The sequence below is a fragment of the Oxyura jamaicensis genome, chromosome 8, assembly GCF_011077185.1.
Source record: "Oxyura jamaicensis isolate SHBP4307 breed ruddy duck chromosome 8, BPBGC_Ojam_1.0, whole genome shotgun sequence".
In the NCBI taxonomy this organism is placed as follows: domain Eukaryota; kingdom Metazoa; phylum Chordata; class Aves; order Anseriformes; family Anatidae; genus Oxyura; species Oxyura jamaicensis.
In genome coordinates, this window is record NC_048900.1 from 5,552,545 (window position 1) to 5,577,787 (window position 25,243).

General features: G+C 40.0%; 1 protein-coding gene across 1 annotated transcript; it reads right to left on the minus strand.

Moving 5' to 3' along the window:
- On the minus strand, positions 1 to 23,982 carry SLC25A24 (solute carrier family 25 member 24). Its single transcript, XM_035333454.1, has 11 exons — positions 23,921 to 23,982; positions 23,664 to 23,883; positions 12,986 to 13,112; positions 12,404 to 12,491; positions 11,859 to 11,970; positions 9,137 to 9,295; positions 8,649 to 8,801; positions 7,573 to 7,680; positions 5,329 to 5,496; positions 4,028 to 4,178; positions 1 to 3,346 (listed from the first exon to the last, which is right to left on the minus strand). Exons 2-11 carry the CDS (start codon positions 23,844 to 23,846, stop codon positions 3,168 to 3,170), a joined length of 1,428 nt encoding a protein of 475 aa, XP_035189345.1. The 5' UTR covers positions 23,847 to 23,883; positions 23,921 to 23,982; the 3' UTR covers positions 1 to 3,167.
- Positions 23,983 to 25,243: the final 1,261 nt, after the last annotated feature.

The window sequence follows — 25,243 nt, forward strand, 5'->3', positions numbered from 1 at the left end:
TTTTTTATGGGGATGGGTAGAACCATCTAACTCAGACAACTTGAGAGCACATCTTAGCACCTCATCACTGTAAGAGACCAACCGTTGACAACCCAGCCTCTGCAGATAATTTCCAATTAAAACCATTCTTGCGTCAGGTAGAAAGAAATGTCAATTTTTTCATACAGTCAGGAACAGCACACAGAGTGTCTAGTTCTTCTACTACACAAAAGGAAGCTTCTAAGCTTCATCTGTTATAAGAATATTTGCAGGAGTCAGAGTTAAGAATACCCTCCCTTAATTTGTTTACAGTGATCTTTCACATTGGAAAGTATTGTGAAAAACTCACATGGAGTTGTCAAGCTAGCTGCTGAGCACACTTTTAGTACGATAGGTATGCTATGCACGTAGAGAAAATTCAGACAATTACTTTGAAAATGTTTTATATCGACCCTTTTACTAAATAAGAAAGATTAACAAAGAAGATAAACATGAAGAACACAAACATGTTGGATTATCAAGAGTTCTGTCATGCAGATGGCAGTTGTGGTGTTAGATCATCCAGTGAGCAAGAAGAAAATATTCATCATTGTTTGATCTTCCATTTTTAAGAGGATGACTATCAACTGTGAATATTTTTCTTAATCTCAAAGTAGGTTTTCGTACATCAAGTAATAGTGAAATACAGGCTAGTCTCAAAAATACCGTTGGATAAATTATGTTTGGCAGTGAGTAGTATGCATGCAGTGCAATACAGAAACGTCATCGATCTGTTGGGCCATGGGAAAGATCAGCACACTCGAGCCAGATAAGGAAATGAACATTTATTAGAAACTGGTAGTTTATGAGCTAAAAAGGTAAACATTCATTTTTTAAGAGACAAAGAATATACAATTGAACACAGTCAAAGAGGCACACAGTGAAAAATGAAATTTGAAGAAGACTCCATTTTTCCATGTTTGAAAACATCGCCAACATAATTTTCAACATTCGTAATGGCACTTGCACACTATAAACAATATGGACCAAGTGTAGAAGATACACACTTCTGAAGTCATCTCCATATCACACACGCAATACATTGGCTCATTGGTCACAGTCAGACAAAATGGTTGGGAAACAGAACTGGTATCACAAATCCCACAAAAATACAAAAGATGTTGGCAAGACCAAGAAACATTCGGATCAGAAAGGCTTTGTACACGTGGATGATGATTTTCATACAATGAATTTTAGTTTCTTCTAAAATGTGCAATATCCAAGGCTTCCCTAAATTGAAGGCCAAAAGACACAGCTAAAGCTGCCATTTTTCTAAAATCTGATAAAATGTTTATAACATGAATCTTATGTAGTTTCATATTGGTTTACGGAATATAAACTGCAACCATGGAAGCACAGATTTATATCTGACCTGCTGTCTGAAGAATATGGCCTAAAGGGGGCAGTTACCTGTGTGTTTGATTTCGTGTGTGTGTGTATATATATATATATACACACACATACACATGCAGCAGCTCTTTGTGGGTGTTCAGTTTTATGTGTATACACACACAGACCCTCAAAGACCTTACAGGAATTTAGCATAGGAACAAAGTTCTTCCTGCAGTAATCCGATTTCAGGAAGTGGTCTAAGAGAAGTTGCTTTTAGAAGGTCAAGTATAAAGATGATCTTAGTAAATTTGGGATTAAGACACCACAAAAACTGCAGAAAGCAGAAAAAGTGTAACAAATGAGTTCAGCAGTAATAGTTACTCTATCTCAATATTGCCCGAAAGCAACTGAAATGTCACATCACCAGCCCCAAACCCACCCCCACCCCCAAAAAAAGTCACCTGGGAATTGCTTATACGTGGCATATACTTTCTACACTGAGGAAGTGCTGCTTTGGTTTTTGAGGAGGAACTGTCTCTCAGCACTACCAAGTTCTCTATGTGTGCTTCATTTGCTTCGTTAACATGAATCTGATGGGCACCTGAGATCCACAGTTCCATTTGGTCACTCAGACAAAGCATTTCAGTATTTTATGACCCAAATTTCACAAAACGTCAGCATGCACAGTACACAGATAACTGTGAAGGAAAGCAGATTTATCTCACATGATGATCCTGTAAAACCTTTACGTAATAGTGTAATCCCTTACTGGCTAAAAGCACACGGTGGACTGTAACCCTCAGAATAAGGGAAGGAATGGCGAGTCCAAAGTGAGAAGTGTTTCTCTCCTCAAGGCAGTTATGATGAGCTCTGAGTTCTTGACTAATTTAGCCTATTTCTTCTAACATAGCCAATAAATAATTCATTATTAACTTAATACTGGATCCTTCACCCTATTTTTAAATAGTAACTTGCACTTGTATGGAAAAAAAAAATATCCAGTAACTCAGTAGCTTTTTCTGTTTCTGTATATTATGATCCTATAAAACATACAGCTGTAACCCAAAGCTTGTCACAACAGCATTTACAAGTGCAATGAAAATCAGGTCCAACTAAGCAAGATACGAAAATCACTGATTGTATTACAAAAATACCATGTAAATCAAGTGAGGTATTCTAGATACTGTGGAACAACAGTTTCTCAGGCTCTTAGGCTTTAATTAAAAAGGTTAACTTGAAGATAAAGGTGGTGGGCTACACTTCAATGTGTTACTCCATTCCTTTCTGTATTTCAAGGTCATGTTTTTCAAAACTTTGATTAAATCTTCAGAAATAACAATAGTAAGTGCTTACTTCTAGAAGTGCAAAATGTTGCCTGTGAATTGCTTGAGTATAGGCAGCATGACAAAACACAAAGTTGCTTTCATCTGTTCATTATCGAGGCAGTACAAAGTTCTCCTGCCTTTGGTTTCATCTGAGCCAAATACACAGTTAGAGAAGACAAATACAAGAAAAAAAGCCTATGAGTAAAATATGCATGATTTCCTGAAAATATAAACATATTATTGATTTAAAGATACAGGTTCTTGATTTTTTTTCTCAATTCAGTGACATTAAAGTGCAATATAAGTTTAGAAATGTTATTTAGAAATGGTGAACTACAAATTAAGAAAGTTTTTCCCCTCTTGAGGGTAAAAACAGAAGTTGCAGCACCTCTCCACAAAGATCTGTCTCTAATTGTAAGAGGAGACTGTTTGAGAAATCATTTTTGTTCTGGTGTTTCCAACAATAGAAACATCTCACCTTTTTCCTTCATTTCATGCTATTCCCAAATTCTGTTTCATTTTTTCATATACAACGTAACTGATGCTGACAGCTGGAAGCACTTTCATAAAATTAGGGGCTATGCCCCGATAAAGTCCTTGGATTCCTTCTGTAGCAATAATTCTTTGAAAGAGACCGACCATGTTTAGCTGTGGAGCTCCTTCCACTGAGGCTAGAACAAGAAGATAGTGTTATACAACAGTTCTAGTAATATTAAAAATTCTTAAGTATTAAACACCTGGGTAGTGAGCCATGGATAGAGAGCCTATCAATTCTAGGGACATAGATTAGAACTGTGCTCACAGTGAGATCTCTCTTTAATACTCAGACATTCAAGAGAGATCCAGGCATCTAAATCCAACTGAAATGCATTGTCCACCTATATTCTTTTTGCTCCTATTATTAGTCTGTGCACAAACTTATCAAGCAAGAATCTCTACTATGAAATTATCTTTATGAAATTTACTCCAGAGCAAACATTGCTGTCAACCTTCACAGCATGATCAAAGTACTTTTCATTTTGCCTCTTAAGTTTAGGAAACCTTCTTCTAACTTTTATGACAGAATTCTGAGGCTATGGCAGGAGCTCTATGCCTTGTATGGAACGTGGCTCTCCGAACACACACAATACTGGTGTTTACATTACATTTGAATCCAGTATGCTAAAGCACAGTGATTGGCAACAGGGACAAACACCTACTGTTAAGACTTTTCCAGATAATCCTTGCTTTTTCAAGATTTTTTTTCCTGTCTCAATTATTATTTTTTTACTCCCACGTTCCTGTTGCAGCCATCACAAATGGTACAATTTTGATGTGACCACACAAAATATTTTTAGTACAACAGGACTCACCTTGAGCCTGCATGCGTGTTCTGACAAGAGCAAGAGGGTAACTGGCTAGCTGCCCACATGTACTGGAAACAGTACCACATCCCAGCAATACAAAAACACCTGGGTTAGCAGAGCTTGATGCATAGTGTTCTAGCCACGTAGTCTTTAAGAGCTGTCAAGATATAAGATTAAATAGTAAGATTATCTGCATTCCAGAAAGTAAATAAATACTTGTTTATTTATAAGACTCATTATGGGTTCAAACCAGAAAAGCATCAAACTCACTAAAAATACACGTGTAGGGCTGGTGTAAAGTATACCGGTAAACACCTTCACACATGGGAATGGATTTTAACCAGACTACAATAGCAAGTGCCTAGAAGAGAAATCCTTAAATATCCAGCCACAGCAACAGGCAGCAGCAGTGCCCATGCTCTAAACCAGTTAAGACTTCGGGAAAGGGGATGGGAATGACCCAGCACCCCACAGAAGCTTGCACATCTGGGTATGTTACTCCATGCAGAAGTACAGATCCAAACTGTAGGACAGAACGCCCATACTGCTTTGAAACATTTGCACAAGTAATTCTGCTGATTCGTATTACTGCAATATCACAACAAGATTTGTCTAGACTATAAAAAAATTAGTCTATGCACGTAAGTTACTTAACACATTTTGAAACAACTCCTAGCACCTAAAGTAGATAAAAATATTTTAATTTGTGCTGATGGGTATAAGATGTGCCAGTTCATCTTCAAAGGAAACAGCAGTATTTCAAACTCCTCCAGAGAACTACACGTCAGCTACAAAGAACTCTGGCAGCATGCACAGATGCATACGTAATGCAGGTTACTATAATCCAATTACAAATCAAAGATGGCAAAAAATTTGCAAAGCTGCAAAACAGGTAACATAGTATTCCTATCAGTCAGGTAAAAATCTGACTCAGGCTCACTAATCAGGGGTATGTTCCAAGACAACTGGGTTGTTTAGTTACGCAAGAGTGTTGTATCGCTCAAGTCTATGCGATGCCTCCTTTTTATCAGATTTCTTATTTGATCCAGTGGAAGAAAGGAGCCCTATATGCTAAAGGAAGCTTGCATGTAAGGGCCCATCTGCACAGGCACTCCCTCCAGAAAGGGCAAAAAAGAAAAATGTTATAAGTAAAATCCAATGGAAATCCTCATTTATCTATTTCAAATTGATGGCAACTGCAATACTACAAGCATATCACAAATCTGACTCATACACATCTGACTGAAGAACATTTACTCTTTTCACAAATGTAGCAAAAGCTACATACATTCAGTGATTCAACTCACCTCATAAACAGCAAGGTCAATGCCAGCATAAGGAATTATTCCCAAAATGTTAGGAATATAGCCTTTGTAGAAAGCCTTTAAACCTTCTCTTTTCAAGATCTTCTTAGCACAGTCAAACATCCCAGAATATTGCCCAGTTTTACCCACAGCCAATCTGGTCTTCAAAACCTGAAAGTGAAAAACAGTAGCCTTAATTACATACCTATTCATTACTGTAATTTATAAATACAGGAAAACACAATGTATCTGTTCTCATTCCATTTTCTGGAATTGCTTTGCATTTTGGTACTTCAGGTCTCCTTTTTTGTGACTGCTGTTGAGGCCTGGCTAGCAGTTTCTTCAGATTTTATCATTAATGCAGAATAGCACACACTAACATACACTAGCTTACAACTTAGTCAAAAAAATGAAAATATGATGGAGCATGGTTTTCATAAAATCATAGAATCAGAGAATATCCCAAGTTGGAAGGGACCCATAAGGATCATCAAGTCCAACTCCTCGCACCGCACAGGTCTACCCAAAAGTTTAGACCATGTGACTAAGTGCACAGTCCAATCTCTTCTTAAATTCAGACAGGCTTGGTGCAGTGACAATTTCCCTGGGGAGCCTGTTCCAGTGCACAACCATCCTCCCAGTGAAAAACCTCCTCCTGATGTCCAATCTAAACTTCCCCTGCCTCAGCTTAACCCCGTTCCCGCAGGTCCTATCACTGGTGTTTATGGAGAATTTTATATTTTTTTAAGTTTCATTTTACCTTTATCTTCCTGATTAAAACAAGCAGATTTTAATCAATTGGAAGGCATCAGTGTAGGCAATATTTAACGTAAGCATTAGCTAAAGAAAAAGTGAGAGCATTCACGTACTAGCAGGTCTTACTTCTGATCTGGCAACAGCAAAGCACATTAGGGAAGTCTTTCAAAAGTTGTGACCCTTTGAGAAGTACTTATGGGATATAAAGATAGCTTTTCACTGATGAAACCCAACATTAGGTTAATAATAAAATGAGTCTGTACAGCATCTTAGGACAAAGCAATGAAAAACAGTATCTAAAAGAAACCAGAAGGAATTTGCGAGCAAAAACCTCTGAAGACTGCAGCTTCCTCAGGAGTTTCCTGAGGCTTTGTTTATTTCTTTTGCCTAGAAGCACCCTAAAAAGCATTTCTAGGACAATGGATGGGAATATTACCTTGTAGGACAGTTCACTTCTCTGTTGACCAGCCTAATCCTAATGTTCAACCTAACATTTCAGTTAATCCTATAATGTAACCATCTCTATACTCAGGCTAGCTGTGACTCAGCAGCTCTAATTGCAAGAATTGAGTTAAAAAAATTGATCACTGCCAGCAATAAAAACAGGTAGGTTTTATTACAACTGACACCCTTCCTTATAGAAAAGTATTTAGGTTTTATTTAAAATTAATTCATTTTTTTAATGTTGATATTGGTTTAATGCCTGCCCCAACATATATTTTTGTGCAAATAACTGGAATGTATGTTCTAAGGAACAAGAAAATAAGGAAATACTTTCTACCTCTAATTTAAAAAGTAGGATGTGAAATAGCTACCCCACAGCAGTTCATATTTTAATGCTAATTAAATTGCAACATACGTAGTACTACATAAAAATATGTCCTACAGAGCAAAGACCATTTAATCCATCGAGCCTCAGCCGTAGCTGTTTTATTCTCCTTCCCAACTCATCTCCTAATCTGACCCAGCTCCCAGTTACAATGCAACAACTTCCTATCTGTTACAGGGAAGATCATTCCTTGCTTACATACATAGCGGGAAAGATTTAGGCTGAATTCAGAAACTACCTTTAACGTGTACTTAATCTTAAATGCATTACAGGATTTCTTTTCCTGGACAAGGTTGTAAAGATACACTTAAACATTGCTCTATGGAGAGACATACTTGAATAGCATCTATCAGAAGGTGCAATTGCAGAAAATACAATAACCCAAATTCCAGGCTCACATACATAGGTAAATGACACCATCACCTGAATTCCCCATATATATTAAGAAGTAAGATTAATTTAATCAGGACATCTACATATACAGAAAAATGAGAAGTATCAATCAGAACATAGCATATTCTCAAGTGTCTAGCACTGAAATTCTGAAAGGAAATGCAAAATAAAAACAAGTTAAGATATAGGAATTCCAATACTTTCAAGAGTAAAAATGCCGAATCAGACACGTGGCTGTCTCCAGTGGAAGCAGATTTTCTGTTACTAACCTCCATGGGATAAATAGAAGTTTGTGCTGTTGCCCCAGCCAAAGAACCAGATACAAATCTTTCAACAGTGCCTAGATTTCCATCATCCTTAGTAAGTATCTTCTTATACTGTAAAGATAAAGTACATAAAAAGAGTATCACATGCTTTTCAGTAGATGCAAGAGTTACCTCAAGAGGTAAGAATACAGTACAAAATGTCTTTTCAAACTGCACTTTTTGTGTGTGTATTAATAGTTGTATTTACTGAACCAGCAAACTTAGCACTATCCTTGCTCCAACTCTGTCATCAAGGATTCACAAAAGCACTAACATGCAAGGATCCTTTACATGATGATAACTTGTTCACAGAAGCACCTAGAAAGTTTTACGTATTGCTTCATTCAAGACAGATGCCATCATGCAAGAATGCATCATCATCAGCTCCCAAAAGGCTCAGTAAGATTAACAGCATGCTCAAAGTTTCCCTATGGAATTCTGCCATTCAGTCTTGTGATACCCCAAAATTTACTTGACCTATTGTTGGTTTGATTTCATAGTTGTACAAAACATACAATATGTTTCTTGAGTATTATTTGAGGCAAGTCCTACAGATGAAAAACAAAGATTGGTTAGCTATACCAGAACTGAAGTTTGTTTTCCAAAGGAAGATTAGGCCTCAACGTGATGTGTAAAGCTGATTCAGAGGTAAATATAACTCTGAAATCCAGGACAAGGGCATCTTATGTAGAACCAAGATATTTGACTTAAACAGAATCCTGCACAAGTTCAGTTAGTATAATGTGTCAGGGTTCTGGTCGTTTTTACTATATGGAGAGTTATAAAAATGGGAGGACAGTTTAAAATTAATGACAGTTATTTATACTGCTTATAATATAATAGCAAAATCTGCAAAGTAAGTATTCTGTTAACAGAAGAAGATAGACTATGTGAAATCTGAAAGTCGGTCTAAATTGCTATGGTAAAATCCCCACCCATAAGAACTTCTTCCTGTACAATACAATAGTGCAAATGACAAACAGTGAGAATGATATAGTATTTTATATACCATTATTTTCATTCCTGATTTAGCATCCTACCTGTTCATAAGCCCAGAACTTAATAGCTGTTTCGGGAGCTATTTTCACAACATTCACACCATTTCCCCTCCAGAGGGATCGGACACCACCTTCTTTCAACATTTGCTTAAAACCACTGGCTATATTCATTTTGTTTGACTTTGAACCATGAACCTAAAAAAAAAAATAATAATAATAATTCACAGTAAGGAACGGTACTCTGATTAGGCTGTAAAACTCATCACCTAAGTAGCCTGTCATTGCTTAAATGAACTAGCAAAATCACATTCACTATTGAAAATATTATATTAATTGCACAAGCAGTATAATACTTTGCTTATATTTTTGCCAATATCACTGTGCAAAAACAATCTTATGGACACAGAGTACTGAAACTATTGAAACACAACTAGACCTCCAGAATTCAGGTATTGTATTTGGCCATCATCGTGCTCTATCAACTCTCTAAAAACAATGGAGACTAAGAAGAACTTAAACATTGCACCTACCTGCATCATCACTTTAAGGCGATCTAATGGTGCTGTACCTGTTCGAGAGACAGCACCAGCCACTCCTCCTGCTAATAGCTGCTTCCACCACTGTCCAGTCTTTTTCTCTTCCTCTGTAAACTCATCTGGAACAGTCAAACTATCTCCAATATCCAGCACCTATTAGAATCCAAAGCAAACAGGTGGAAGAAAAAACATCTTATTCTACCATCTCAATTTTATCAACTGGTCTAATTCCAAATTGGCCTAGAACCTGAGAATATGTAAATAAAAATGCCAGTTCAAAATTAATTTAAAAAACTACATTCTAAAATCAACTTGCTATGGATTACTATTGTTATTCAATTATCAGCATTTTTAAATACTTCTACTGAGCAATAACACCACGGACCCACCATTTCAAAGACTGCACCATCGTCATTAAAAATTATGACAAATTTTCGTCTTGAGTATATCCCAAACAAAGACATCCTGTCATAATCTGTAAATGTCTTCAGCAAGCACTAATGCTTACATGTTGATTCTAACCTTTCACAAAACAGTCTTCTGGGATTAGTTTGGTAATCTCTTAAGGATGCTAACAAGAGATTTCACTCTCACGGTAATTTATGAGTAAATGTGGGAATTTTCCCCTCACCCTGACATTTTAAATTAACATTTTTTATAGCTGATATATCAGAATATTAAATTCCCAGCAGCTGTTGTGTATTAGCTTACAAATTGATGAATTTGACTGCTTTACTAAGTTGCCTCTCATTATCAATTATTCTGAAATACATATTAATGACTTTTACACAGCTATAGAAGTTAGACATTTCATTAACAGGTACATGTTTGTATGACTATTCAACGTGATCAGAGAAGAACATTCCACAGTCTTATGCCTTGGACAGCTTCATTGCTAAAACCTGTAGTAATTTTACATATCACTTACAAGTAATCTTTGCTCTCCATGTAATTTGTAACTGTGACAAAAGAGAAAAAATGCACCTTAGATGATGCGAAGCCAGTATTATGCACAAATTAAGCCTATAAAGAAGCAAGAATGTTTTAATAACTGATAACAAGTACTGACCAGCAAGTGTGTTAACTGACAAACTTTTGTTTTTTTAAACAATGGCTAATGTTGATTTGGGACACGACACCTTATTTATGCTGAGTTCCCTATCTGTTAAGTAGACAGTATTCTGTCTTGCTCACTTGGAACTGAAGAATTGCAGTATGCAGATTTATCCACTGTACAAAGAAAGACCTAACTTTTCTGGATATTGAACATGAAATAGATTAATGAGAAAATCCTTTCATCTTTCTGACATAGTTTCCAAGCAAGGTGCCTTCAGTTACTCAGCCACAAATGGAGCCATCAGAAGAACAATCAGAACTCTCAAAATATAGATTCAGGGTTCTTACAGATATTACACATACCTACCAGAGTTTAAACTTTATATCTATGTAGTCCTAAATGCGACTTTAACATGAAGTCTAAGATATCAAAAGTTAAACCTAAATTTAGGGGGAGATTTGTAACAAAGACCACAGCTATCGTAATACTTCTATGCCAATGTAGCTGTCTGCTCAGAAGAGTGACAGCAATTTGACAATTAAAAAAAAAAACTCTCAGTGACAGCCAGACACGTGAGGTCTCACATCTGCTCTTATCTGAAGCACCAGCTGTGCTACTGTGTGGCTGGATTTTGCTTGCTGTGATAACCGGGTCAAGTGATCTTCCAGTGTTGCAGTCAGAAGAGACGCTTAAACATTTTCCTTGGGGGTAACAGAGGATATTCCATAGTAACAAAAATATTTAATAGTGGTAGAAAGCATATTACTACAGCATACGTATGCTTCACTAAACAAGCTGGGAGCAGGACAACCTTATCTCATAGCAGTGCTCCAAGGGTTTTCTCTCAGCGAGCAGAGAGCTGGCTCCCTTTTGTCAAGCATCTCTGAAATGAGTTTGTACAGTGTGACCTGCTCAAAACTTTCATGTCTCAAACTGCATTTTACTACAGATCCCTCAAGATATAAATGACTGATCCCTCAAGATATAAATGGTCTCACTATACTAAAATCTGTCTTTACCTAACAGTCTGAATTATTCCATAGCTATGTGGATTATCCTTCCATTTACAGGAAATATATTAAGCAAACTGGATTATTGTTGGCTTATTTACTCTATTATTGCTTCTTAAAAGTAAGTGACTAAGGTGTTAAGAACTCTGTTCAATAGTAACTTAAAATAATGACCTGCTTATTGCTGTACACCCTCTCATTCTTCAATCAAATTCCATAACATAATAAATGTGAGAACATATAGCATAGAAAGCCATCGATAATGACACTTGCAATTTCATGGTAATGAAAGCTACATATGTTTCACCACATCAAAAGCACAGAACATACAAATGTACTGTAATATGAAAGAAAGATTTAATATTGTCGTTAGTATCTTTCTGTGGAGTATCTTCAAAAGGAAGAAGAGGATTTCTTTCTAGGAAATACTGGCATTAAAATTTTGATGAAGAAAGAGTTCTTGTTCTAAAGAAACTCAAATGACACTATCCTGCTTGTAAATGAGAGGGCATTAAGCAAAAAGGAAAACCAAACAATCCTTTAAGTGTATGAAATATAATTGTGAAGCTGTTATACTCAATATTTTTACTTATCGCAGCAAAAATTAATTTAAGAGCTGCACTAAATTCAAAATAGAAGTTCAACTTACAGTGGAATGTTTCCAATATCGAATTATTTCCTCAATGTCTGTAGCAGGGTTAAACATAAAATGATCTCTCCACTCGTTCCAGTCTACTGACATTGTCCCATCAGCATCAATACTAAAAGAAAGTGAACCAAAACAGGTAAGGCAACAGCAGCAGTGTTGAGTGTGTGTTTGTTCAATCTGTAGACTGGACATGGAGACTTAAAGGGTAAATCTGCTACAGTCTTTCAATATCATGTGTTTCTTATACAAGTGTATCTAACATTCTCCATTTAAAAATATAAAACACTTGATTCTATCAACAACTTTTGCACAGAACTGAGGTATGAACATTCCCCTCCTATAACCAGATGCTAAAACAGTGGTCAGACTTTGTATAACCCAAGAATAGATGGAACATGCAAGAATTACTGTAAAGCTGCCACTGAAGTTACCAACAATCTTCCCAAGTTATAATCCCACTCAATTATTATGTTCTGTGAATTAGAAAATGTGCTTATGAAGAATACAAAGAAGCTCAAAATATTTTAAGAGTTACAATTCCTGACCTTTGCAGGATCTTTTCCGCCTGTTTTTCTGAAATGTTTATACCCAGTATCTTGAGAGACTGCACAACTTCTGATGCTTCAATTTTTCCTTGAAACATTAAAAGAAAAATAATACATATTTATAAAACATCGAACTTCATACACTTGCAGCTCATTGAATTAAATCACACCACCTACACAATAGCAAAGATGATGTAAATTTTAAACAGAGATGATGCATTTCTATTATACACTATCAGGACCAAGCAAAGGTACGTAAATTAAAATCATACAACTAAATGAGATGCAAACATCCAGTAAGTTAATAGCTAATAGTTTAATAGATACTGGAGAAACTCTAAGGAAGTTCCTATCTGGAAAGCAAAGATCCCCAGATCAACCAACCTGGACGATAACAAAAAGGACGGATGACTATAATATTTACATCTATAGTACACAATAACTGCATTCCTATTAAAGGAATGAAGTAGAGGTTTCATACACAATTTTTGGTCCTCAGTTTAGACAAAGAATATAAATTAAAATATTTTTTAATACATAGTTTCTTCAAACATTGTTTCAACATAAAAAATAAAGGCATACCGTCATTGTTTTTGTCCAGGCTCTTAAATGCCAGTTTCATTTTCTTCTCATGATCTTTAAGATACTGCATAAATTCTTCAAAATCTAGCTGCCCATCCTGGTTAGTATCTCCAGCCTTAAAGATTTTCTGTTGAGAGAAAATTTAACATTTTGATTTTCCAAATTATAGAAACTCACGAGGTAAAAAAAGCTCAGGCTTATGAAGTATCTTATCAGTCGCTTTGGAGTCAGATCAGGAAAATACCCAAGCATACACTTCAGAAACATGTTTTGTTTCCAGAATTAAACACATTCTCAGTAGTTTCATGAAGACAGAAAACTCTCAGCAGCAAAGATAGCTTTAAGAAAGCATTGTTTATTATTTCTAAAACTTTCCTATTCAAAGATTTTAAGGTTTCTTGCTAGCACTGAAAAGTTACACCTACAGGGACCAAGTTATTTGTGGAGGAGGGCTTGGTGGACATGACAAAATTGTGAAAAAGGACAATTTTAGGCTTCCAACTTTCCAGCTGCACACAGGGTTGACAGTATTCCAGTAAAATTAAATACTTTTAACTATCCTCTTCAGTCAAGTGCTCTGTTCTAATTATAAAGATAACAGTATAAATAGCAATTAACTATTTAAGTGTTGACCAAAAAGTACTGGGGTCTTACCTGACTAGCATTTCCACCCCTGATCATTTGGGAAGGCAAGCTTAAGCCCTGACATAAACCAAACAACCAACCAAAACACACCACACATAAAACACTACACACCATACACACTACAACAAACCTGTAGCTAATAGCAATAATTATCTTCCACTTATGCATGAGTTTGCTAGTAACAGTCCTGCAGATCAGAAACGCCTACATATAAAATTGAGTTGAATATGATAATTGACTGCCAGCACAGCAGGAAACAAGCCTGAAATACAGACAAGGGGTGTGGCACGACTGCCTGGGCATATACTTGGCCTTCATCAACAAAGCACCTGAAAAGTCTATCACCTTTGTGTGAAAACATACCTTGTGAAAAAATTACAGCAACCCCTCAGAGCACCAGCCTGTAACCACTGCAGTAGGTCTTCAGAGGTAAAGCCCCAAGAATAGTGAAGCCGAGGCTAGTAAGCTCCACTGGATTTACTAGCGAGTGCTTTAAGCCACTGCAACAGATACTCCGTGAAGAAAGCCCTGCAGAGACGGCAGCCGGGGTCAGGAGAGGAAAGGCGCAGCAGCACCACTGCAACAGGCACCTCCCATCCTCTTTCACACATGCAGTGTCCAGCAGGACACAAGGAAACAGGAGGCAAGGCCACCTGCTGTAAACCAGAAGATTTAAGGGAAGTTCTGCCCCATCTCATCACTTGGGCATTAATTCCTGGGTTGTCGCTGAGTATGTGAAATCCTAAGGGGCCAGCACACCGCACAAGAGCCGTACAAGGTAGCAGAAATCTGAGAGCCAAATTTCTCCACTGAGTTGCAGCAAGTTTCTGAGCACTTCAGAGGACGCTTACAGCATATATTAAAAAGTCTTCAAAATACCTTCTGTTTTTCAAACTGCCTGGCACAGCTGTAGTTTCTGAATAAAGTAAGATTTGCATTGCTGTTCTGATTTGCAATATCTGTTCCTAAATAATGTTGTTTACTCCACTATAATCAGTATAAATCCTTAAAAAAACAAGTCCAACAAGATTTGGCCAACATAAACTCAACATAAAAGAAGCTAAAAGCTCGGGTGTACATGTTGTTTGTGTCTGAGAACTTTTGAAAACGTCCAAATATATTTATATTGCCTCCTTTCTTTTTCCTACTCCTCTACTAAAAAGAGTACCTTAACATTCAATCTTAAAAAAAAAAAAAAAAAGAATTCCCAATTAAAAAGGGGAGGATTAGGTGGCACTCCACAGTGAAATCTGAGGCAAATTATTTACCTCCCATAATCCGGCAAGTTACGCACAGTAGAATACATGCAAGATACTGCATACTCAGGGAAGTGTTTGATTTCAGCCTAGGAAAATATTCCTGCAGTACTGATCCTAATACGCTCTCAAGTCCAGCTCACCAGTTCTACCAATAACTCGTCAACAAACATACTCATCAATTCAGTTTTATCTCATGCCCTTGCCTTACCAAAAAAAAAAAAAACCAGTTTATGCTTACTGAAGTTTATGGATGCATTCCTGACTATGTCCTTCTAATAAGAAACTAAACAGAAAAACTAGCAGATTAATCGTTCAAAAATAAATGCATTAAGAATGACTCTGGGCAGAAAGAGCTCCCACCAACAAAAGAAGTGCCATCTCAGCCCCCCTGGTACTGCATGCACAGCACCTTGTACCACAGGACCTTGTGCCCCTGCTCTCACAAGCAGCTGAGAACGGGCAGTTGACGTGGCAGTCACACGCACACAGTTAATTCTGACCAACACGAACTGCTGCCATTCCCTGCTGCTATCTGAAGTACACAAAATACAAAACAAGGCAAGTGTTGTTCTGGCTCACAGATATGACAAAATCTTAGCTAAATTCCAATTGCAAAACCTCCACTGCTAAGGATGATGTAAGCCAAAGAAAACAGAAATTCCTAGGAGGTTTAGAGAGCTGGCGAATCGTGTGTGTGAAGGGGGGCACCTTTCATTTTATCTGCCAAATAAGCAGATTTTACACTGCAACAACTGGAAAAGGATGAGCACAAGCCCATTCTCCATTCCCTACTTCTGGTTTCACAGTTATTTTCCACACCTCAAGCCAGTGTCAACCACTCTCAGTGCAGCAGAACAAAGGAACAGGAACAAAATGTATGCTGTACCTCAGCAGGCACGTGCCTATTTCCTCACATTACAAACCTAAAAGTTCATACAAACAAAAGCTTCTTACAGTCTAAAAAATGCACTATTTATGTGGGTGTTAAAGCTTCAGATTTAAACCCCTAATTAGCCAATTTGTGGAACAAACAGGAATGCTCAAAGAGCTTGCCTTCCACTCGGCGGGCAGAAATTCCCTCATGGGAGGCTGCGTGTTGCGTGGGCACAGCCAGTGGGCAGACACTAGGTCCTGTGGGTAGCCTGACACCACCTCCCAGATGCAAACTGCCCATCCACAGCATCATGGAAAAATTCAGTCCAACGAGGTGAGGGGGAGCAGGACCATGTCCATCTGACTCCTGAACATCTCCAAGGATGGAGATTCCACAGCCTCCCCTCTCCAGGCAACCTATTCCAGGGTCTGATCACCCTCACTGAAGTTCAGCAAGGAATCAGACTCCGCTGTTCTGCATTTAATACACTGCTAGATACCAGGATTTACAGTTATAGCCACCTGTCGTCGTGCCACTTCCTGGTTCACCCACTTCTCTGACGGAGAACTGGATGCCTCGTAACATGGGTGCGTTTACAACAATTGAGCAGGAACCAACCCAGCTGCCAGCCCTTGCACTGAGGTCCTGGGAAACAATGTTGAGTGTGCCCAGCACCTAAAACCTGCTATTGGTTGTTACAGGCTCACCGTGGAATCACTTCACCTTTAGGCAGGCCCAGCCCCAAAAGGAAATGGTTTATTTTTTCAAGGTGTGCCATTTATTTTCTCATGTGAAAACTTTAACCCTGAGGCAATAAATATAATCCATCATATAATGACACAGTGACCACAAAGAATTACAGAACTAAGACGATGATTTAGATTCTCTCCTGTTAACATTTAGAGCCCTCACACACATGGACTAGAATACTCATGCTGACCTATTTGGTCATGACATTGCTGCCTTTTAAAAACAATTCTGTTACTTCTGTTTTCTGCTCTGTAGTTAGTTAATTCAGCTGCTTTTTAAGTCTTGCACACCAATGCAACAGCAATTTGAAAAGCTAAAATACAGAAAAAAAATATATTTTACAATTTCTGTATTACATACAACACCCTGCAGCGTTTAGTTCCTACTCCTCTAGAAGTCCTCTGGCTGTAGAAACCTCAGCCAGAAGGTCCGTTGACAAAAATCAGGAAAGTTATGGACATGCTTTAGATACACCTAAAGATACTGAACACATAAGTGTCCAAATGAGTTATTAAATTACTCTGTGCCAAAGTTATGAACTTTAAAACATTCATAGCTCTAGTGTAAAGAAAGAGAATGCAAGACAATACAAGTCTTAATGCTTTTAGGTACCCTTTTCTTTTTAATTCACAGTCCAATGTTTATGTTACGTGTTGCAATTACTTCTGTATTCTGTATAAGCCTTCGCATTCTTTTGGTTACAAAATCCAATTGTACATGGAAGGTGGGGCTACTCAGTACAAATGATTGCCAATTATCTATTCTCTAGCTTGTAATTTCAGCTAATTAAAATAACGTAAAGAGTACTTAACAGGAAGTGATCCATTAAGAAGTTACTGGGCATTTCTGGCTTCCTATCATGCTATCTACCTACAACATACAATAAAAACAAACAGCATTTAAAGACTCATAATTGGTGCAATTAGGAGTTCATTGTTCTGTAATCTAATAATAGAGCTCCAAAGGGCACAGTTACAAAAATCACACAGAAAATCCACCAGCACCAAGGTAAGAACAGCATGTCTTTGAACATTCAGGAAGTTCACGTTTTCTTTCAAAACTTGATATTTATCTTAAGTAGGTATCTCAACGGCAACCTTGCCAGTCCCTTCTCCTCTTCTCTTCCTATTCTTTCCCCCTTTTGGAGCTAAAATTATTAGCGACAGTCTGTAACTCTGCATTCTACCATTATAAATTTGTGGGCTGTACTCCTACTGCAAGCCAAATTCAGCCATAGCTCAAACACATGCAACTCTGATTACTGAACACGTACCCTACACTACTGAAACTTGATGGTGTTCTTTTCCTACCTATATGTGCCAGGACTACACAAGTTTAGGACACAATGATAACCCAAAACTCAGTAGTAAAGATTGTTTAAATCAGTCTCGTCATTCTGCATCTGTTGAGGGATAAATCCAAAACAAAGCGAAAGGGCTCAAAGTCCCAGGATGCGCCCACACATTACCCCAACCAATGAGCCCAAATAACAAAGGAGACTGCTGGTAAGTTCAAAAACACCCACACAATACTGCATTGTGAGCAAAACAGTCGTTTGCACTACCTCCAAAGAGCCCTCAGCTTACTGCAATGCTCCATTCTCATTTGTTCCCTTCCTTCCCACAGGATACTACCAGCATTTAAATAGTATCCAAGCAGGTGACCTGTCAGACCCTGACATTACCCTCCCACCCCAAGCAGCAGGCTTTTGCACTAGGAGATGTAGCTGTTCCATCAGCCACAGAGTAGCTTCCCCTTCCTGTTCTTTGCCCTGAGCACCTCTTTTCTTTGCAAGACAGAAGGGCTAGCCACAGCCTCCTCATTGGTTCATTTCAGGTAACAATCTCTATAAAATGAGCCTAAAAAGGAAGAGATGTGAGCTCTGAGTATGCTCGCCAGTATGCATTGCAGAAGCTGCTCCCACAGGACCTGGATAAACTCTCAACTCACAACTATGAATTAGATTCCAAGAATCTGAAACAGCATAAATGGGAGATGCAAACTATCCTCCCTTGTAACTTCATTCAGCATTCCTTGCAAGTTACGCTTCTTTTTTTCAAACTCGGAACATTCTTGGTAGACTAACTTTGCTGATAAGTAAAACTGTTCTACTGCGCAGGCATCCCTACCTTGCACACATCGTAGAAGATTTACCAGTGTACCTTGCATTTTCACCTGGGACACACTGCTGTCTCTAGACAGTGATTTAGCGAAGCATTTCAACATGTGGTTAAGAGATCTTCCAGGGTGGGCAGAGGGGTTCATGTATTTGGTACCTAGCATTCTTGTATTTTGCACAACAAGAAGAACGAATCATTTACTGTATGTACCCTGCTCGGGAAACAAAACAAACAAACAAAACTCTCAAGTTAGTATTAGAAAAACATTTTTTCCCTCCTTGTATGCTTAAAGTCTTATGAAAATTAACTTAAATTCATCTTGCTATTTCATATGGAGACTTGGTAACTACAGCATGCATCAGTTAGAAGCTTCTGAAGTTGTGCATATTGAAATCAAATAACAACTTAAATGTTTGCTTACAACCGGACCCAGATATATGACTGAAGATGTTTGTGGTATTTCACAATTAAGTCCCTATAACGAGACATATTTCTAACACTTACTATGCCCTGAAAAGCAAGGTTTAAAGTAACTAAGTAGTGCCAGTTCCCAGTAAACACATTACATCTGTTTTTTCTAAAAGCAGAAGATGTCTACCTACTCTAAACCTATAGTATTAGTTTTTGGCATACAATCAAGAAAAAAGTTTCATTTCACAAAAAAATTGCACTGAGAGACATGGAAGTGCAGAAGATTTCTGCTTCTACAGACTGTGAATCTTCATGTCACGTATAGCAATGATTTCTAAGCATAGGTATTGTGTAGAAGCTGCTAAAGCAACTGGTGCTTTTTTTATACATTCCTAACCAAAGTACGATATAATGAGGCTTCATTTAATTTGGTCTCCTAGCCTTCTAATTTTGCCATGTAAGGGAAGTTACCAAAAGTAAGAAGAGCGCAAATAGCATAATAAAACAGTGGAGAAATATTAACAGCTATGTTTAGCTTAGTTACTAAACAAATATCTGTAAAGGGATATGTTTCTGGGCTAAAAACAGCTATAAGTTTCACGGTCTGAAGCACCACTAAGCTGAAGTTTTTTAAGAGGCCAGAGAAAAGCTCAGCGTTCACTCCTGGTTGTGTTCTCACCTGTGGTCTCGCTCTCCAAGCAGCACTGTAACACAACACAGAAATCTGGTCTGCTTGACAAAATTCTTAGTTCCCTTTATTTTCAATGCAGCAACACACTTCAAGTGTTCCGTGTATTTTTAACATAGCTGGTCTACAATTTTCATAAACACAGTTGACTACTCCAAGCAGATCGTATTTTGATTGCTGGGAATTTAGTCTCTTTGGGCCTTGTTTCCATTACATCACAGTGTACCTTCATGTGAGTTATCTCATCACACTGTTTTATTTTCATTTAAAGCCTTCTTGTAGCCAGGAATGACAAGACTTATGTCTAAATCTGACAGTCAGCCTAAATAAGAACATCATATTGTTTCCAGAATGTAGTTACTCATTTCAGTAACATCTTGCTGCTCTTAGCTCCGGGACTCAATGTATAAATAGTACCTGAATGTGAATGCTTGGCTGTTCCTACCACAAACTGAAGCCTGAAAGACGGAGTTTGCCTCCTGCAGGTTTCCTGTAAGGATTGATTGCAACAGAAGGAAAGGGGGAATAAAAATAGTATAACCACTCACACCATGTATGGTACTCACATCTAAGAGACCCACTGCATTTTGAAGACACAGGATGAGATCACTTGAGATCTGATCCCAGCATCTATTTGGTATCTCTACCAGACAACTCCACTAATCAAAACTGGCTGTACAATAGCTGTTAGGGGGGCTTGTAGAGAGCCGTTTGATACTGTCACCGCAATAAACTTCTTTGTAGGTGTTAATATACAAAGCCAGGAATCTTTTGTAAAGCTCTGCAAAGTTAGCCATTCCTAGCAAGTAATATACTAAAATATAAAACAGGAGTCATCCTGGCAGCCTCTAAGCACACACTTTAGACTTTTCAGTGGCTTACTTTTCTGTCACACACTTACAGGAGGCACGTCAAGCGGAACGGAATCAGAAGCTTCTGCCACTTCGTGCGATGAAGTCTTTCTATGGAGAAAAAGAAAGATTCTCCCCCAAAGAAGAACATGCGACCTACTTCCAACACTTACCACATCTATTTGATGTCTACAATATTACTTCATCTAGAAGAGTGTCTCATCACACATTAAGCATTAATAAAGCCATCAAGAAAATGGAAGAAAGGTCAAACGAAAAGAGCACACTCTTATGGCTATTACTGAAATGGCTAGCAGCTTGCTAACTTCCAAACGCATGCATGTTCCTTCCAGAAAGGGATTACGTACTGTTTCAAGAGAAAAGAGGAAAGCAATATTAGTAGCACAAACACTAATTTATAATGCTGTGAAGGTGATGACTGAGGATGACCCAAGTGGCTTGGCAGTGAAAACACCTAACACCCACCTGGTAGCCTACCAACAGGTAACAGGGGTGAGCAGCGCTCCCCACCAGTACCGCGGCCAACACTGCCCAGCACATCTATTTCACTGCACGCAGAAGCATTCCTGGAAACCTAACCCCCACCTGCATCTAGGAACAAAAGAGTGCAAGGCCTGAAACCCTGACTCAGCCACAAGGAACTGAAGTCTACTCTTCTTCAGCACATCCAAAGGTCTGCCCATACCCATAAAACCACTGAATCAGCAGTGCTGAATGTGTAGCCACTGTGTATATTTCCAGGTTTTATTTCCTTACTCATTAGTTGTTAGCAATTACAAGACTATCTCTGCCTCCGCAAACACAAGGAGTACAATTGCATGCATGATTTTATTAATAAAATGCCTTTTTACCAAGTAGTAAAAAGATATTTTACTGAATTAAACATCAGTTTAGAGCTTGAAGTGGAGCGAATTGTAGAAGGCAGCTTCAAGCCTCAAGGAAGAGTACAGGAAGCAGATTAGCTACATAAAGACAGGAAAGAAACTGGAGGCAAGTCTTATTGAGGGTCTCATTCTGTGCATCGTTAAGTTTAAAATGGTGAACATGTAAATGCTGCAGTACGCGGCAGTAATTCTTCCACCCATCTCAGACATGTAGCGTGACTCATGGCTTACTTTGTTTACTCTGTGTTTCTCAGGCAACTACAACAGCCAGCTCGGCTCCCCACTACATCCACGAGAGCACAGCTCATCTCAATTGATTTCATGGTTTCACTTCCAGTTTATCCTGCACCAATCGAGGCTTTGGCAGATACTTAGATCTGCACTTCGAATGGAAAATATCGTGCTGAATATAAGAAAAGATCATTTGAAATTTCAATTGCAAGTTGTTCTAAAGTTAAGATATACACCATGTCTCAGGGCTTTCAGTAAGTTATGTTGGAAGACCATCCCCGTTAATTGTCAGAAAACTGGGCACCTATTCCTCCACTGTGCACTCTAAGTTAAAAAACCACACTGTTATGGCCAAACTGGCACAGCAGGTTTCCAACAATGCATCCACAATGCCTGAGTGAAGTTTGCAACTAGTGGCATGACATGACTGACAACTCTCACGGGGAAGCGGAGCAGACCGTCCCTCCTTTACAGACCAAAGTCTGAGAACGCAAGACACACACTCATTAAGATGCTTTTGAACAGAAGCAATACAGAAGTGAACGCATGCTTAGGACTTTCATTTATACTCTCACAGTAGCATCATTTGACTCCGGAAACCTGTTGATAGTTTTCCTTAAGTATATGAGACTGAGTTAAATATAAAGAGGTAAAATAGAGACCAAGTAATGAAGAAAGAAGAGGCTGCATCCCAGGATTAGCACAAGGTCACTGAAATTGAATGGCTTACCCAGCACACCTGAACATTGCCGTCAAAACTCAGGTTGACTTTTCTGAACCTCCTTCCAAAGCTATGCAGTGCCTAACACGGGCATGGCAGTGGAATGCCATCAGACCAGTCGTCATATTGAAATAAAGAACAGCACTGTTAAAGTAATAGCTCCAGCTCAGACCTCTGCTGTACCTGTTCAGCCTAACTGCAGCTGCATCTGATTTTCAGAAGTGCAGGCAAAATGCAAATTCCTCCATAAAACCTGGGTGTTACGCCCGTGCCCTCGGAACGATGTACAAAAACAAGCAGAATGTGCCTAAGCACAAATGCACACCGTTGGTAGCAAGAGTGCAATCTGTACGTCTTATGTGACCGCAGATACAACCTACTTTCTTTGCAAACTAAGTGACATCTCAATGTGCCAGCTCTCAACTTACGAACCACACACAAAGAGTGTTACCACTTTTAAAATTAACTGAACCCACTGAAGACAACCTCATCAGCTTCCGTAAGTGATACCTTTTAAAGAGATAAATGCTGAACTTAAAAGTTGCCTTTTCAGTGCAATTTGCCTTATCACACCAATACTTACACCCAGAGAATTGTGCATTAAATGACTTTATGTTCTGATCCTGAGGCATCAGGTCAGATTTGCTGGTGTCACAGCACTTACACACTCGGTGACTCAAGTTTTACTGACTCAGAGGCCTCACTGATAAAACGGGACACAGGAATGTAAGAGTCCAAGGGGATCCCTGCAGAACCCACAGCCCAGCGAGCGCTGTCCGGTCTGTGACTCGGCAGCCAAAGTTTTGTGTGTTTTTTTGTGTGTGTGTGTTTTTTGTGTGTTTTCACGCACAGGGGCCTTGTTACTGGGCACTGTCTGTGCCACCCCACGCCAGTGTGCTCACAGAAAAGCAGCTCCACGAGCAGGTGCTGACACTGCACCGGACTGCCATGCGGACTGCAGCGCAGATTCGCCTCCCGGCTGCCCAAAACACCTTCCCGTACCGCCACCGAGGCCACACGAAACACGGAGCGGCATCCAACAGCCGCGAGTCACGCCCTGTGCCGTGCCGGAGCGGAAACACTACCACCCGCCGCGCAGCCGGAGCCCAGGCAGCCTCTGGGCGCCCCGCGGCAGCAGCAGGCCGAGCCCCCCGGCAGCGGGGCCAGCGAGCACCCCTGGGTGCGGGGCGGCCCCGGGGCCCGCGGGCCCTGCCCGCTCCTACCTCCTCCGCCTCCTTGCCCAGGGGGATGCCCATGGCGCGGAGGCCGGTCTGCAGTTCGGCGATGTCCACCCGGCCGTCCTCGTTGAGGTCCAGCTTCTTGAAGAGGTTGGCGTAGCGCGACTCGCCCTCCCGGCCCCCATCGCAGGCGGCCGCGGGCAGCGCCAGGCGCAGGAGCTGGAGCATGGTGCGGTGCGGTGCGGAGCGGTGCGGGCAGCGGGACGCTCACCGATCGGCTCCCGCAGGAGGGGCCGCGGTGCCACGGACAACGCCTGGGGCCGCGCCCGTGGAGAGGAGGGGAGAACGGGAAGAGAGGAGGCAGCGCGGGGCAGGGCAGGGCAGCACCGCCACGCCCGCGGCGGGAGGCGCCACGAAATGGCCGCTCCCCCAGTCCCGCCCGCGGGGCGCCCAGAGGCGGGCGGGCGCGGCCGTGCCGCCGGCCCCTCAGAAAGGTTGGTGGGGCGGGAGGGTCCTGTCACGACGTGGCTCTGTTTTTCTTACAAATAGGAAACGTGTTTCTTCGGTACATAGTGGATTGGCTGTGCTCGATCGCACTGCTGCGAATTGATTGAGGCGATGTGCGCTTTCAGAGTTGTATCAAGTTAAATAGGTCCCACCCAAGTGTAGAAATGCAACGATATTGCACAAGATACTCTGAGATCTAATTCGGGTACTTTGGATCATCTCAGTCCCCAACACAGCTACAGTCAGGTCAGCACTGAAGCCAGATGAACAGTCACTAGGAAAATCTAGAGACCCAACCGCCAGCCTTTCACAGAGCTGGGCTTGTTTAGCTCACTAGAACAAAGGCTAGAAGAGGAAACTGTTGCTTCATACATAAATCAGTGGCATAAACGTCAGAATGCAAAAGGAGCTACTTAAAGGGCACGGGTGGTATAAGAACAAGTGGATGGAAAATTATCAGCAAGAAGCAGTTCATTTGAGAGCCCATTGTCCATGCAGAGAGCTGCAGTGAACAACAGAGCAACTGAACCGAGTCTCATGGTGCAATAGGCAGGCAGTGTACACCCGGGGAGAGCGTTTCAGCCATACAGCAAGAACTTAGTAGCCTTGCTCAATAAATGTTCAATAAAGCTAATCTGGAATACTGTCTGACCATAGACGACTTACTGAGTTAGACACTATTGAATAAGTAACCTTGCATTTTTAAAGGCTATGATTGCATTGTAGGTTTATTGAATCAACAAAATTAGGTGCGAAGAGACCTCGGGGGTATCTACTCCAACCTCCTGCTCAAAGCAAGCTCAGCCATGTAGTTGGCCCAGGTTGCTGAGGACCTGAACCAGTCTTAAAAGCCTCCATGGACTGAGACTGCACGATCTCAGGCAGCCTGCCCTACCACCTCACTGTCCTCATGGGGAAGAGGCTTCTCCCCTTTAACCCAGTATAAGCTTTTATTGTTTCATCTTGTGCCTGGTGTCTCATCCTCCCACCATACCCCACTGCCAGGATCCTGGGCTATAGTGGGTTTACGTGGCCAGGTTTTGGTAGCAGGGGGCCATAGGAGTGGCTTCTGTGAGAAGAATCTAGAAGCTGCCCCATGTTAGGCAAGGGCCCCACTG

Bases quoted from the DNA above. Each gene is read 5' to 3' on its own strand.
- SLC25A24 (XM_035333454.1), bottom strand. From the start codon at position 23,846: ATGCTCCAGCTCCTGCGCCTGGCGCTGCCCGCGGCCGCCTGCGATGGG. The intron at 5,497-7,572 runs GTTAGTAACAGA...TTTCACTTTCAG, and splicing joins CTTCTATTTATCCCATGGAG to GTTTTGAAGACCAGATTGGC. The intron at 3,347-4,027 runs GTGAGTCCTGTT...TTCTTGTTCTAG, and splicing joins AACACGCATGCAGGCTCAAG to CCTCAGTGGAAGGAGCTCCA.